At 38.8% G+C, this 16,805-nt stretch overlaps 1 protein-coding gene across 2 annotated transcripts in view; it reads left to right on the top strand.

Moving 5' to 3' along the window:
* Positions 1-16,805, top strand: part of ERBB4 (erb-b2 receptor tyrosine kinase 4) — a 1,312,942-nt gene that overhangs the window by 1,257,368 nt on the left and 38,769 nt on the right. For both annotated transcript variants that reach the window (XM_082261897.1, XM_082261896.1), the window contains exons 24-25: positions 822-919; positions 5,434-5,604. In XM_082261897.1, the coding sequence (XP_082118023.1) occupies positions 822-919; positions 5,434-5,604 (269 nt within the window). The remainder of the gene's footprint in view (positions 1-821; positions 920-5,433; positions 5,605-16,805) is intronic.

The raw sequence follows: 16,805 nt of genomic DNA, 5'->3' as shown, positions 1-16,805 counted from the left end.
TCATTTTTAGCAAAATCCAATGCAATATGGCAATCTGGAGCTGTTATGTACCATGTTGGTTTACAGATCATCCTCATACATGTAATTTCTATTGGTGTGATTTGGCTCATTGATTTTTCTAGAAGTTTTCACTAAGATACAAATCAAATTTCAGTTTTCGTGAGATGCTCCTGAAGGTTTATATACCTATAAAGGAATGCATACTCATTAGAACACAGAGAGTGCACCTGTTAATAATAATGAACCAGTTCCTCCCATTCAGATTCAGTCTGCACAGGACAAGGTGAAACAATCAACTATTTCTTTAGAGCAAGAAAGGTAGACGTCTGCTACAAAATTTGTCAAAGTCCTTGAAATGTATAATGTGTATTGATCACTCAGGGGATTGTTTTTTCTCAAGAAAGGGGAAGTTTCTCTTTAAGTCAAAATTATTAGTAGAGCCAAAAAAAAAATAGCCAAAGGTATTTGCAAATCTTGATCATTTCTGTAAATGTCTGGTTGTGCCAACAATAGCCTCCAAAGTCTTTTTTTGGCCAGGGAGACCACCTAAGAATTAATAGAAAATAGAGAAGATCAGATGGTGGGAAGGAGAGAGGTTGTCAATTTTATACATATCTAGATCTACTGATCATTTTGGCATATTATTGTCAATCTGTTTATCGATATTTTTTCATCCTATGTAAATTTTTGCTAGGTTTACTTAAAATATACCCAGGGTTTCTTTTCATTTTGTGTATACACACAGTAGGTAGGGTTTGGTCTTACCTTAATTGTGCTGCCCTTGTGCAGAAAAATAATTTGGAAAACTTTTCATTTTTAAGGTTGGATGATCGATGCTGACAGTCGCCCCAAGTTTAAGGAGCTGGCAGCTGAATTCTCAAGGATGGCGAGGGACCCCCAAAGATACCTTGTAATACAGGTACATATTCCATATCACCTATGGTAACTAGATTCAAAATAATTTTACATGTGTATTCTGTGTTTCTACTAGAACAATTAAAAAAAAAAAGTAAATATCTCAGCATTTTTACTGTTCTGCAGCACATTTTGGATTGTATCACTGTTAATTGCCCACTGCTGGGCCTCAGGTATGAATATGTCTTAACCTAAAGTGGAGTTCCACCCAAAAGTGGAACTTCCAAATTAAACGCTCCTGACTCCCTGACATGACACATTTGGCTTGTCATTTTTTTGGGCGGGTCGAGTGTGTACCTAGTTTTGACAGGTACCCACTCTCACTTCAGCTCGGGCCGCCTAGCCCTCCCTTCCTGCAATCTTCTGGGACAATCAGAAGATTGCCTGGCCACTTAGGAAGCTCAGCACGGTTCGGGCATGCGCAGTGCGCACCCAGGTGGGAAGCGGCAAACTGTCACAGCCAGGTGCCCATACTAGTGATGCCGGTGCCACGGGGAGAAGAAGGAGAGAACCGAGGCTCCCGCCGACTGCATCTCTAGATCTTGGGACAGGTGAGTATGTGTTTATTAAAAGTCAGCAGCTACACTTTTTGCACACAGTGCTCTGGACAGTCTGAGGAGGCCTGTAATGCACAAAGTGCTCTGGATGGTCTCAGGAGGCCTGTAATGAACAGTGAATGCTCTGAACGGTCTGAGGAGGTCTGTAATGCACACAATGGCTCTGGATGGTCTAAGGAGACATGTAATGCACACAGTGCTCTGGACAGTGTGAGGATGGCCTGTAATGTACACAGTGCTCTCTGAACGGTCTGAAGAGGCCTGTAATGCACAGTGCTCTTGACAGTCTGAGGAGGCATGTAATGCACACAGTGCCCTCTGGATGGTCTGAGGAGGCCTGTAATGCACACAGTGCTCTGGATGGCCATCTGAGGAGGACTGTAATGCACACAGTTTTCTGGACATTTATCTAAGGAGGTCTGTAATGTACACAGTGCTAGCATGCTACGTTCACTATCATGCTTGCTCGGAAGGGAAACACTCATAGGCTTACAGGTAGAGCTCCAAAGAAAATGTGTAAACGTTCCTCCCTCACATTTTCATTCTGTTCTTGTTCGTTGGCGAAAATACAAATTGATTTTCTTTATAGATTTCATCTGTTGACAAAAGTTTAAATTGTTTTTCGTTTAGTTTTCATCACCGGAAACATGCGCTTGATGAAAATTATGACGGAAATATTTTCATTAACGAAATAAACACTAAATCCCAGTGATACAAGTTACTGAAATGCCAGATAAATACCAGATTCAAACATGTCAATTTCTAGCTTAAAATATAGACATAAAATATTCATATGCAATAAACTAAAATGAAATGCATTCTTTACTAGTGTATGTGATATAAAAAAAAAAATATATATATATATATATATATATATATATATATATATATATGTGGAAAAACACTATATATTTTAATTACTATGAATTGGTCTTCATTTTTCTAGACTACCATTTATAGAAAATAACATATGCACAATAGACATAGCATTTCCAAGAATCCTTGGATTAGCACCTCATGAATGTACATATGTCCTCCAATGCCTACCAGCCAATTTCATTTTCATCCTCATGTTACTACAGTATAATCCAGGTTCATTGTACCTATTCTTGCACATTTGTGTCAGCTTTCCTATTGTCAACACCATGCTATTATCGGGCACAAGAATGTCTCCATTGTACTCATTGATTCTAAGTTACTGCCATTGTGCCAGCGGAAGATAATGTAAGACCATGGTATCATAGAGGATTGCAATGTGACACTTTCACTATTACCATGGAAAGCTTAATTATCATAATATCACGAGCGCTACAGCAGGTGGCTGTGTGCATATGAAAGGGCACAGAGAACAAGTCCTACAGGAGAGCTCTGCAATTTAAATGACTGACTTAAATAAATGTTATTGGAACTTTCATTTCTGTTTCTTTTAAGAATATGTTAACAATCGTTCTTCAAATGTTCCATTAAAGAAAGTAGAAAATTTGGGAGCTGTACTTAAGTAAGCATCCTTGTAAATGGCTAAGTTTTAAAAAGGGCCGTTAATTGTCAGTATTTAGCCAATGTATGAGAAAGTCAGTCATGCAAACTTTTAATATGCGTGTTATCAGAAATTGATGTCTAAGAAGGTTTATTTCTATAAATGAAAGCAAAATAGAGTTAAATTATTCAATTACTTGCCTAGAGCACTTGGTGGTCAAGTTTTGTTAAATATATACCAAAATCCATGCAATATTTAGTAATCTGGCAGCTACACATTTGAGAGAATTAATAAAGGCCAGCACACAGATAAACTAGTAAAGTACCTTAAATATGTTGTGACATAAAAGAAAGTTATATCTTGCAACTTGTTTTGTAATTCTCCCTCTCCGCTGCTCATACAGTATTCAATCAAATTGTACAACCTCCTTTAGATCTACCATCAACTATTCAGTGCATTAGACCTGACGGACAGGTGCAATTTGAATGTTTAATTGTCCTGGTTTGTCATCACATTATATTTATTGGCAAATCTGATTGTGCAATTAGATGTATAGTGTATGGCAAGCTTAAGAGGTGTACCTGCAGTAGGTGAACTTAGTCTAAGTACATAGATATTTTTGACACCAATTTATACATGGAAGAATGGTTCCCAGTCCTGCTTATTATGTGATTCTTGCAGGGAGGTCACACTAGCAAAATCAAGGAACATTTTTCAATTTGTTAAATAATAATAAAAAATCCCAGCTGGATTTGAAGAGACAGTCGACTTACGGAAACTGTAGCTTGGGGTTTAGCTTAATTTTAAATAGGCAAATTACTGATGGGTGGTTAGAAATATTACTAGCTGTCTCAAGGTTATCATCATATGATATAGTGCGCTTTGAACAAAGAGAGGAAGAGAAAGGTTTAGAATCTTCCCGGTTTATGTTTCAGTTTCTGGGAAAGGTGCAAAGTCTCATTGGGAGAATCTTCCCGGTTTATGTTTCAGTTTAAATGGGAAAGGTGCAAAGTCTCATTGGGAGCAAAGACAGTAATAGAAAGTGGGTAAGGGTGCACATCTACGTAAGGTTTTTATTGCTGTCCCAGTCCCCATCAAGGGGATAGTCTCACTTCCTCTTTGATCACCAGGAAATTAAGTGGCATGAAATAACTCTTGTAAGGACACAGAAGGCAAACCCAACAGAGCTTATAATGCTCATCCGCACTAATTAATGTCTTTAAGTTTTATTTATTTATTTATTTATTTTAAGCTTTAGGATTTAATCACTGCTGGTACCTACATGACATTTTTTCTTTCCTTTTCTGTGAAGTTGTTGATCACCAGCCACAAGAATTGTTCAACTAATTCACACGGTAACACTCCCCTAAATATCACCTAAATATTAGACTGTAATACAACAGCCTTCCCAAATATATACTACACCCAACACGCACCCCACCCCTGCCCATCTTTGTTTTTTAAGTTGGAGGGTGCTGTAAGTATTGACTGAGATAGATAAGGACAATTAAATAGGTACTGCAGACACCATTATCATTAGTATTATTTAAATAGAAATGATATAGCATTTCATTCAGCATCAAATAGACAAGCCCTCTGCACTGCCTATGGCTGTATTTAAACATAAATATGATTTTTTTTTCCCTTAAATATTGATGAACGATTCCCTTTAAACCACATAGGATCCTGTGGGGGCTGAGGAGGACTGCTAATGAGGCTCCTACGGCCTTTCCTGTGAGCTGCTCAAAGTTTCAAGGTGAAACTGCTCAGCTGCTTCTTTTTATACCATGTCAAACTGAAACAGTCCAAAAAATTCACACAAGGAATCACCAGACCCTGTCAAACGCGGTCCAGAAATTGATTCTTGTTCAGAGCTAGGGAGAAAAGGAGAGATAAAGCAAAGGAGAAGCGGTAATGTGGATAGCCTTGTTTGACGCATGGGTCTTTGGATTCCGTCAATATGCCCCTGGAACAAATCAAATTATACAGCAGTAGACGGCCTATCTTAATTCCTTGGGCTACTTAATTCTGTTCTGTGGTGCATTCAGGTGGACTTTGTATAACCTCTTATTTGTGCCTAACGTAAAGCTTTTATTTTTTTAGAATATTGGTATACTTTGAAAAAGTCCTATCCTTAGTATGATACACATATACTGTATAAGGAAGATACGAAGAATTGGTAGATAGATAGATAGCTAGGTAGATAGATAGATAGAAAGATAGATAGATAGAAAGATAGTGAGATAGATAGATAGATAGATAGATAGATAGATAGATAGATAGATAGATAGATAGATAGATAGATAGATAGATAGATAGATAGATAGATAGATAGATAGATAGATAGATAGATAGATAGATAGATAGATAGATAGATAGATAGATAGATAGATAGATAGATAGATAGATAGATAGATAGATAGATAGATAGATAGACATAGATGTAATAGTAAAATGCATTGAGAATGTTCTGTTCTTTTTTAGGGTGATGATCGGATGAAACTCCCCAGTCCCAATCACAGCAAGTTCTTCCAAAATCTTCTGGATGATGAAGACCTAAAAGATATGATAGATGCTGAGGAGTATCTTGTTCCCCAAGCCTTCAATATCCCACCTCCCCTTTATACCTCCAGAGCACGTATTGACTCCAACAGGGTAAGTGATTGCACTGTAAAGCTTGTGGGAAATTTGATGTTATTGATCAAACAGCATGAAATGTAAAATCATAAGTTTTAAATTAATGATAGAGGGAAGCATATAGGGTTATAAATACACTGTTTTCTATTGGCATTCTTCAGCCCATTTGGCCATTTTAAAATGTGTTGCTTACTCCATCAAGATTATCTACATTTTTTCACACATTTAAGAACACATCATATAAAACTGGGTTTTCTGTGACTTTTTTTTTTAACTTATTTTTATTTCTTATATTTTAATTACAAATACAGCATTATAGCAAGTGAATGTGAAAAAAGTCCACCATGTATACCATACAATAAGTGATTTTTCAAACAAAATGTTTGTGATGATTTTGTGTTTTACCCAAACGTCCAGTTTTCCAAATACAACTGTACACTAATAGCAGAGCAGATAATTAAATTCAAGCTGTTATTACCCTGTAAGCACTTGGCATCTGGTGTTGGACTCTCAATCCTGTTTTTTTTCTTTCTGTTGGAGCTAACCAAGGTGCTGAAGCTTTCCAGACAACATTATTTTGGCCTATTAAACATCTGGGCTATTGAACATCTTGTATAGTTAAAGACTATTGCTGGCTGCATATGTTGAGATATCATCAGCAGTCTGCTTCTGTTGTAGCATATACATATATAAATGCCAATGCGGAATTGAGTAAAATCATACTTAAAAGACTACTAAACATGAATTACATTTATTTATTTTTTTTATAAAAATTCAGGTCTAAATGTGTAAAGGTTTACAGTAAAAATGTAAAAAGTTAATGTTGCTGTGGGGAGCAATATTTCCAAGCAGACACATTGATATTTTTCGTTATCCTTTAGTGTTAGCAAAGGAAAAAAAATGCAAAACGGTTAGAACCTCTGTGACCCCTTTACAAGACATTAAGGGGTGGAGATTACTGAGACAGAAAAGCACACAACAATAAAAACATAAAGACTGTGATGGTGCTACAGCACTACAGGTACCTCTTATTCAAGTCTGTGGGACTTACTGCACAGGAGCAGGTAGCGCCAGATAGATTTTTCCAGCCAGGACATGAACAGTTCTGGAAACTACCACCATGTAGGGGGTAAGTAACCACCTGAGTGGAGGTTAGGATACTTTAAGGGGATGAGGGAAGGCGGGCAAGGTTCATGAGGGGAGGAGGGGATGAGGGGAGGGGAGCAAGGGGGATGGGGGGACGAGGGGGCAAAGGGGATAGGGGGAGGAGGGGGGCAAAGGGGATGAGGTGAGGAGGGGGCAAAGAGGATAGGGGGAGCAGGGGGGCAAAGGGGATGAGGGGAGGGGGGCAAGGGGGATGAGGCAAGGGGGGGCAAGGGGGACTTTACCTAAAGGCAAAATTGTCCTTCAAATTGTTTTAGGAACAGTTTATCTTTGAAGACTGTGTTGGTTCAGTACAGAAGATGATTTTCAAAAAAGATTCTACAAAAAAGATACGTAGCTAGCTTGTGATTATGTAATAAACTGAATTCCACTGGTTTGCTTATATTAATGTCAGTGTCTGCAACCATTTATATTTTCAAACCTAATGGGAGCTATTGACACTTAGTATGGGTGAAACTGCTGCCCTAACATGCAGCTTGGCATGTGTGTAATCTCAACACAGCTGGGCAGGAGAGAGCTGAGTGCTTCCTGCGTGGTCAGAGCCGCGCTGTACTCTAGTTTACTCATCAGCTCCATTCAAAGCTCAAAAAAAGACCAGACAAGGAGCTCAATTACAGATGGCAGTGCCATGAAGCATTTGCACAGGAAAGAGAAAGAAATTATCATCAGCTTGCTATTCAGCCACAAAAAAAAGTAAAAGAATTTCTAGTTTTCAGAATGTTACGTTAAAGGCATGAACTAGAAGGAATATTTCTTTTTTTTTTTTTTGTACCCTCAATGATGCTCTTTGGGAAGCACAGAATGTGCCTTGATTGCAGCTTTGTGCAGGAGGATGAAGAGCTGATGTAACAAAATGCACCCATCAGCCTCTCATCCGTCCCTTTTCTTTTGAACTACTCCTCTTTCAGACTGTTTATTCTGTATTTGTGACACTATTCCAATGTGTTTGTGAGGTCAGATTTTGTGACAGGAGATTGCACAGCTGCCAAATTGAATGTATTTCAGACCATAACTGGTCTTCCTTTCATCGTACAATGAGCTGGAACGTAATACATACACAAAGGCATTTCAAGAAAAGTATTGGCCCATCTTGTTCTTTAGGGGTTGAACTGAAGAGTTGACCTCATGAGTTTCATACTTACATTCAACTTGGAAGATGGTCATCTTGGTGCCGTGGGTAAACTGAAAATTGAACCTGCAAATTTACGCAGCTGAAACTGCTAAATCCACAGTGGAAATTCACATATAGGAGCTCTTTTACCTGCCAAAGGATTTGTATTTCCCTCCAGCCAGTCCTGAGGTTTACAGAGCCCTGGCACACAGTGTGGCCAGGCTTGTGACCTGACTGTTCTCTTCTGCAATTATGCAATACAGCCTCAACACCTCCCTGTCCTCAATCAGTGATTGGACGTTGAAAAGGAAGCAGTTTATTGATAGTTACATAGTTACATAGTTACATAGTTGGTGAGGTTGAATAAAGACAAAAGTCCATCCAGTTCAACCTGTGTAGATGTGTGTGGCTATAATCATCTTGCATACCCCTGAATGTTCTGATCCTTGAGATGTACGTCTAAGAGTCTTTTGAAAGCCACCATACTACCCGCAGAAACCACCTCATGTGGTAGAGAATTCCACAATCTTGTAGCCCTAACAGTAAAGAACCCCCCACGTTGCCTGAGGTTAAAACGCTTCTCCTCTAATCGCATTGTATGCCCCCGAGTTCTCATGCAATCCCTTCGACTGAACAGCTTTTTTTCTAAGCCTAGATCCCCATTTAGATATTTAAAAATTGCTATCATGTCCCCCCTCAGGCGTCTCTTCTCCAGGGAGAATAAATCAAGCGATTGCAGATGCCCCTCATAATCAAGGTCCTCCAATCCCCTAATTAGTTTAGTTGCCCTTCTCTGGACTCTCTCCAGCTCCAACACATCCCTTCTGAGGACTGGTGACCAGAACTGGACCGAATACTCCAGATGAGGTCGGACCAGAGTTTTATAAAGTGGAAGGATTATAGTTTTATCTCTGGAATACATCCCTTTCTTTATGCATGCTAATATTCTGCTAGCCTTGGCAGCTGCCGCTTGACATTGCATGCTGTTGCCTAGTCTATCATCAACCAAGACTCCCAGATCCTTCTCCATTTTTGATTCTCCCAAGGGTTCCCCTCCTAACGTGTATTGTGCTTTTATGTTTCTAGTCCCCAAGTGTAAAACCTTACATTTCTCCACGTTAAACCTCATTTGCCATGTCTTTGCCCACTCCGTTATTTTGTCCAGGTCATTCTGCAGGATATCTGCTTCATGCTGTGCTGTTATTGTCCTGCCTAATTTTGTGTCATCTGCAAAAACTGATATTGAACTACTGATCCCGTCCTCAATGCTGTTTATGAATAAATTGAACAAGGTTGGTCCTAGGACTGAGCCTTGGGGGACCCCGCTTACTACCTCAGACCAGTCTGAGTATGTGCTGTTTATTACCACCCTTTGGATACGCCCTTTTAGCCAGTTCCGTATCCAAGAGCAAACCCTGCTGTCGATACCTGCAGACCTTATTTTATAAATTAAGCGCTTATGGGGAACTGTATCAAACGCCTTAGCAAAATCTAGGTACACCACATCCACTGGTCTGCCCCTATCTAGCTCACAGCTCACCTCCTCGTAGAATGTTAAGAGATTGGTTTGACAAGAACGCCCATTTGTAAACCCGTGCTGGTTACTACTGATGATGCTGTTGTTCTTAGCAAACTCTACGATATAGTCCCTTATCATCCCCTCCAGAAGTTTACATACTACTGATGTCAGACTGACAGGCCTATAGTTTCCCGGTATATGCCTCTGACCCTTTTTGAATATCGGAATCACGTTAGCTTTCCTCCACTCCCCTGGTACATCTCCTGTCCTAATACTGTCCGCAAAGATCAGGAACAGTGGTCTGGATATAACCTTACTGAGTTCCTTGAGTACTCTCGGATGTACGCCATCCGGGCCTGGTGATTTGTTTGTGTTGAGTTTATCCAGCCTTTCCCTGATTTCCCCCTCTGTTAGCCATAGTGGCAAGTCCTGTGTATTACTACTAACTATACAGTCATGGTCAGTGTACCCCTCCGATTCCTGTGTAAAGACTGATGAGAAAAAAGCATTCAGTACGGTTGCTTTTTCAGTGTCCTCTGTAACCATCCTCCCATCATTGTTAATTATGTGTGCAATATGCTCTGCCCTAGTTTTTTTGCTGTTGATATACTTAAAGAATTTCTTTGGGTTTTTTTTGCTATCCTCCGCTATTTGTCTCTCAAAGTCTATTTTAGCCATCTTGATTTTGTGTTTACACTCCCTATTTGCCTCCTTGTATTGGTCGAAAGCCAATACTGTGCCCTCTGATTTATATTTCCTGAAGGCCAATTTTTTTCCCCTAATAAGTTTTTTAACGCTCCGGTTTAGCCAGCCAGGTTTGGCTTTGTCCCTTCTACATTTATTTCCCATAGGAATGCACTGCAAGATGCCTTTGCTTAATATGTTCCTAAAGCATTCCCATTTTTCCTCTGTGGTCAGTGATCCCAGGGTTTGGTCCCAGTTTACCCTTTCCATCAACAAGTACAATTTTGGAAAGTTTGCCCTTCTGAAGTTAAGGGTTCTTATGTTCCCCACTTGCCTTGCTAAATTGTTATTTACGCTAAATGTGATCATCCTGTGATCGCTAGAGCCCAGGTTGTCCTGGACTCCTACCTCCGAGATTAGGTCTGGGTCATTAGTGATCAATAGATCCAGGATTGTGTTTTCTCTGGTAGGGGAATCCACCAACTGTGACATGTAATTATCCTGTAAGGTTTCCGTGAATTGACGGCCCTTATGTGAGTGTGTAGTCCCCTCTCCCCAGTCAATGTCGGGATAATTGACATAACTTTTCTCCTTCTTCCTTCTGTCAAAAAGTTGCTTGCCATACACCTGCACTGCAGCGTGCCTCTCCCAGACTGCTGTGCAAGGATTGACAGGAGGGTGACACCAAATCAAATTCAATAGCTGCATTAAAATATATTTAATGTTTTTTTTTTTTTAAATGAATGCATAGTTTCATTAATTGGTGTTGTATTGTACCTGCCTGGGGCCCTGTGAGATGTAATTTGATGAGAGTGAGCAGCAGTATCTGGCGCGTCTGTTGATCAGCAGGACATTTTCCTTCAGCGGGTGTTGGGCACCATTCATTGTGATTAATGTGGATCTGCATCACTGGATAATGTGATTGATGTATACAGTTGGATTTTTTATTTTTTTTTTAGTAAAGAAAAAAAACTTGTTAAAAACTGTGTAAGCACCAAAATTAATCTATTCCCTAGTAAAAGCAGCACACATACTAAACACAAATACTGGCTAGGCACACAGGTAGCCCTTTGAGCTCTCTAGATGTTTAACAAAGCCAGTGTCATTGGTACAGTGACAGTTCATATTCTTAGCACTGATCACCGTATTAGTGTAACTGGTTCCTGCAAAGTGTCAAAACTGTCAGTTAGTGTCCCACTTTCTGCCGCAAAATCGCAGTCCCACTAAAAGACACTGATCGCTGCCATTGCCAGTATAAAAAAATTAAATAAATAGAAATGCCAGCATATATCCTATAGTCTGTAGCTTTGGGTTTGTTTTACCAAAAACGTGTAGCAGAATACATATTGGCCTAAATTTATAAAGAAATTTGATTTTTTTTAAGCTTTATTAGATATGTTTTATAGCAGAAAGTAAAAAATATATATTTTTTTCAAAACTGTTTCTGTTTATAGTTAAAAAAAAAAAAAAAAATATATATATATATATATATATATATATATATATATATATATATATTGGGCACAGTGTTGCATGACAACACAGTGCTGTATCGCAAAAAGTGGCCTGATCATGAAGGGAGGGTAAATCTTCCGGAGGTCAAGTGGTTAAACTATATATATTTTTTTTCTTTGTAATTGTCAGTTTTGCTTTAGTAGGTAGTATACCGTACATTGTACAGATGCACCACTTCACAGGCTGGTTAAAGGCACCACCCAGGCATGTTTTTCGAAGGATTTTTGTTATTAAAATCACTGCTCCTAGCCAATAGAGATTTCAAAACATTTTTTTTTTTTTTTTGCTGTTTGTCAGGGCAGTGTTTTTGCCCCCTTCTACCCTTATCATATGTTTGAATATCCCTTGCCTATTAGCCCAGTGTTTCTTAACTCAGTGTTCCTCAGGACACACTAACAGGCCAGGTTTGCAAGAAAACTGAAATACATCACGGGTGATATAATTTGCTGATCAGTGATTGCAGTATTCTAGTCTGCATCTTCCCAAGTTAATACTTAAAATCTGGCCTGTTAGTGGGTCCTGAGGACCAGGGTTGAGAAACACTGTATTAGCCTATCCTATTACTGTTTTTTAACATTCAACTCCCATTAACTTTAGAGTGTTTCAGATTTGGCACAAAAAACTTTAGTCCTGTCCTTGAACTGAACCCACACTTAAACTAACTGAACCCACCTTGAGCTAGCACTTATTGTTATTTGGATGCACACATTTTCATACATTAGATGTAATGACTGATTTGTAAAAAAAAATCAATCAATGTTAGACAAGAAGGGAGATTTGCTAAAACTGGTGCTCACGGAATCAGGTAAAGCTGTGCATAGTAACCAATCCATTTCTAACCAGCTTGTTTAAATAAGCTTTGACAATAAAACCTAGAAGTTGATTTGTTACTATGCACAACTGCACCGGATTCTATGTGCATCAGTTTTAGTAAATCTCCCCCAGTGAAACTCTTTAAAAGAAGCAAGCTAAATGTAACAGAAAATTATGTTTTATAGAATAAAAGGCAAGTCATGGTAATTACATTTTCAAAGCCCAATTAAACCATCAGTTTTAATCAGCTAATTACATTTCTGGTGTATCAAAACAAAAGATGTTCGGTGTGTTAGTTTTTTTTTTTTCTTTTCTTTTGCTGGTTTAAAGCAGCTACAGAGTAGAAAAGCCTGTCCCCTGCCAGACACGCCACCTACTGAGTCAGGCCTATAGTTCTGTAATCAGCTCATATTCCTCACTGATTGGTGAGCTCTGAATCTGATAAAGCAAGGGGCATGTCAGACCTCTGCAGTGAGACAGCAACTTACTCACAGAGAGCAAAGGTCCATCTTTGCAATAAATAGACTTTTTTACTCAGGCTGTTGCAAATTGTAAAACTTTGCACATTTTTTGATGCACCTAAAATGTATTTAGCTACTTTAAACTGAAAGCCTAAATGTGGCAACATTCTTCATCAATAAAATATAATGCAGTGTGAAAGAATTGGGTGGAGAACGATACTTGAAGTATAAGTAAAATGTAATAGTTATGACTATAGAAGCCTTATTTTTTTATGGTGGTGTATTTGTAATTTCTAATTATCTACATTTCATGGCTCATACACACAGGCATCGACCTAAAAAAAATAAAATGCACTATGCTGTTAGTTGCTATGGCTCACTTTTTTTTTGGTACAGAATTGCCCTAAAGTGGTTGTAACCCTAAAGAAATAAAAATAAAAAGAGCCTGTTTCTTTAAAGCAGGATACACAACATAGTGCTTGTGCTGTGTCATTTTCCCCCTCTTTTTCTAAAATACCTAGTTGATTCTGTCTGTTCCTGTGTCTCTCTTTGTGTGCTGACCACGGTAATCATGGCTGCTGATTACTTATTACCGTGGTCAGGTTACGAGCCTCCCTCACCCCACAGTCTCTCTTCTCTCCCCTTCTCCCCCTCCCTCCCTGCTTGTCAGCTCGGGGTCTGTGTGTTATCCATCTCCTCCCCGCCCCTCCCCTCCGCCACTATAGCTGTAAAATTACTACTGAGAAATCCTATAATCCCCTCTCCTACAGGAAGATATAATGTGCAGTATCTGTATTTTTAAAAAAATATTCTGCAAAATACCTTATTTACAGCACTGCTCGGTGTTCACATGACCTCCTGGCATTCTCCTCCTCTCCTCCCAGCTGATGTCAGCTGGGAATCTCAGCCCCTCCCGCTGTAGTGCTTAGATTGGGGAAGGAGAGCGCCAGCAGGTCACTTGAGCAGCTCTGTAAAATAAGGTATTTTACGGAATCATTTTTAAAAAACACAGATACTGCACATTATATCTTCCTGTAAGAGGGGGGATTACATGGTTTCTCAGTAGTGACTTTGCAACCACTTTAAGCTTATTCTGAGTTGTTTCAAACTGCTTTGGGTTGTATTTTTTCTGAAGATGCATTCAGAAAAGCAGTTCATATTTGTCTGGTGGCAGAAACTCTAGAAACAATATGAAGTTGTATCTTGTTGAATTGTAACCTACAGTGTCAATATGTTGACTCTGATAGGATCAACCACTACATTTACAACCACAGCACTACGTACAAAACCCTCTGTATCTAGAAAAACATTGTCCTTTAATAGTTAGAAGTAATAGGCTACTAGAGACTGATACAAGGCCAAATTCACTGCTTGCAAAAAAAGAAAGATTAAATGATGTATAAATGAATGCAAAGCTGAAAACATTTGTGCCTAATATATATTATATGCCTGGCATTAAGCTTTAAACTTTATTGAACTGACAAATGTATAGGAAATTGTACAATCACACTGTAGATGTTCAAAATGCATTTTTGAAGCTGGTCCTTCAGTCCTTCATGTTGTATATAGAATTATTTTCTTGGATTTGCAAGGAAAAAGTCCTTTGCTACTTAGGATGAATAAGTGTTATCAATATGTTCAAATGATTTTTCAATGATAGTTATTAGTCTAAAAAAGCCCACGTGAGTTTTTCGTTTAGAAGTGAAAAATATATTCAGTAAGTCATATTAGCATATCTGCACGTGTGGCAAACAAAAGGATTTTTGCCTCCGCTAGAGGCTTCCCTTCTTACAGTTTATATGGATTGCAGTTACTATAAAAGTGTATTTGGCGAAAATGCCTGCTCCGTTCCATTGTTTATTCCTGGTCCATTTTACACTGGCTGCTTAACAGCATTGTTTTATAGAAGACCGCAGACTATCTAAAGTAATTGTCCTTCGTGTCTGTTCTTTCAGCTTCATGACAGAATCCTCATTCAGTTCCTACAGCTCTATTACACATTTCTAGCAAATACTAAAGAATTAAAAAATTCGAAATTCTTTGTGTGAATAATTAAGATGCTGAAAAAACAAGTGACTAGATTATGCTTTAATGCACAAATGGACAAGCTTCCAAAACTCTGCTGTTGAAATCACTTTTTTATTTTTCTTGGATTATAACATTTAAATAAACAATTTTATTATTATTATTATATAGGATTTATATAGTGCCGGCAGTTTACGCAGCGCTTTACAACTTGAGGGTAGACAGAACAAATACAATACATTTTAATACAGTAGAAATCAGAGGGCCCGGCTCGTTAGAACTTACAATCTAAGAGGGAGGGTCAAGAGATACAAGAGGTAATAACTGTGGAGGATTGGCTGATTCAGAAAATAAAAGTACAGTTGTTAGGTGGATGCCAAATAGGTTTCTCTGAAGAGATGTGTTTTCAGGGAGACAAAGTAGGAGATAGTCAGACAGATGGGGGTAGAGCATTCCAGAGCATGGGAAGTGGTTACAAGGGAGCTAGAGAGCAGGAGGTCCTGAGAGGAATGAAGAGAACGAGTTGGTTGGTATTTTAAGACCATATTAGTGATGAAGCTGAACGTCAAGTTATGGATGACTTTGTAAGTTATGGTTAGTAACTTGAATTGAATTTGTTGGTTGAGTGGCAGCCAATGGAGGGATTGGCAAAGAGGGGTTTGCAAGGTGGATGAGCCTGGCAGCAGCGTTCATGATGGATTAAAGGGGGGATAGTCTTTTTAAAGGTAAGCCAATGAGAAGGGAGTTGCAGTAATCGAGACGAGAGATGACCAAGGAGTGGATTAGAAGCTTTGTGGTATCATTGGTTAGGAATGGACGTATCTTGGAGATGTTGCGGAGGTTGAGGCGACAGTGACTGGATGTGTGGCTGAAAGGATAGTTCAGAGTCCAGGATTATACCTAGGACCTTGGCATGGGTGGACGGGTTGATAGTTGTGCCTTTGATGTGGACAGAGAAATCAGGGGAAGAGGACGGTGGGGGAGGAAATATCATGAGCTGTATTCTGTATGTTGAGAAACATACAGAATACAGAACATAAAAACGTAAAGAATGGGAAGGATCAATATGCCCACATAAACAAATGTTGCATAGAAAAGTGGTATAACAAAGCATTATGCAATCGAAATGGAAATGGAAATTGGACCAGGGCATAGAGACAAGAGATAACATAAGAATATTATTTGAGTGGGAGTCGTGCTTTGTGTTCTGGGAGGTGAAGGAAAGGGTATCTGTTGTAACCTAAAGAGGAAAAGGCTCAGACTGCAACACCTCCAGCCCAGTACGAGGCCCCTTCACCACCAGCAAGGGTCGGTAGGAGAGAAATAAAAGGGAGGGGTCTGGTGAGAAAGGGGAAGTGGGAGGGAAAGAGGGGGAAGGAAAACAACTGTTTACAGTATGAACAATAGAAAGATCTCGGTTCTAAAGACAGTCATTCACAGCCACATCCCTGTATGAAGACATAATAAAAAGGACAAGAAAGAGGAAAAATGCCAGAAAACTCAACCCCAATGAGATGGGGGAGTTGACTCACATAACTCTTCTTAAGGATGGAATTGTAAAGGCTGTGAAGTTGTAATTGATCATCATACAACATATTCTTAAAGAAAAAACATCTTTATTGAGTTTATCAAATAGAAGATAAAAACAAGATATATATATATATATATATATATATATATATATATATATATGTATAAAATGATTTTACATCCATAGTTCAAATAAAACTGCCATGTCCATAAGTAGAGATACAGTACTGGTAGGTTCTACGCGTTTCGCTGAGCGATTAAGCTCATATAGTAGTTTCTTCAGGGACCATATTTAGTATACAAAGACTGTTTCTAAAATCCCATTCTTTAGAAGAGGTATGTGAGTCAACTCTTCCATCTCATTGGGGTTGAGTTCTCTGGCATTTTTCCTCTTTCT

The sequence above is a fragment of the Pelophylax lessonae genome (assembly GCF_965119305.1).
Source record: "Pelophylax lessonae genome assembly, chromosome: 6".
NCBI lineage: Eukaryota > Metazoa > Chordata > Amphibia > Anura > Ranidae > Pelophylax > Pelophylax lessonae.
The sequence above is the reverse complement of the archived record's forward strand: the minus strand, read 5'-3'. Positions and strand labels throughout refer to the sequence as shown.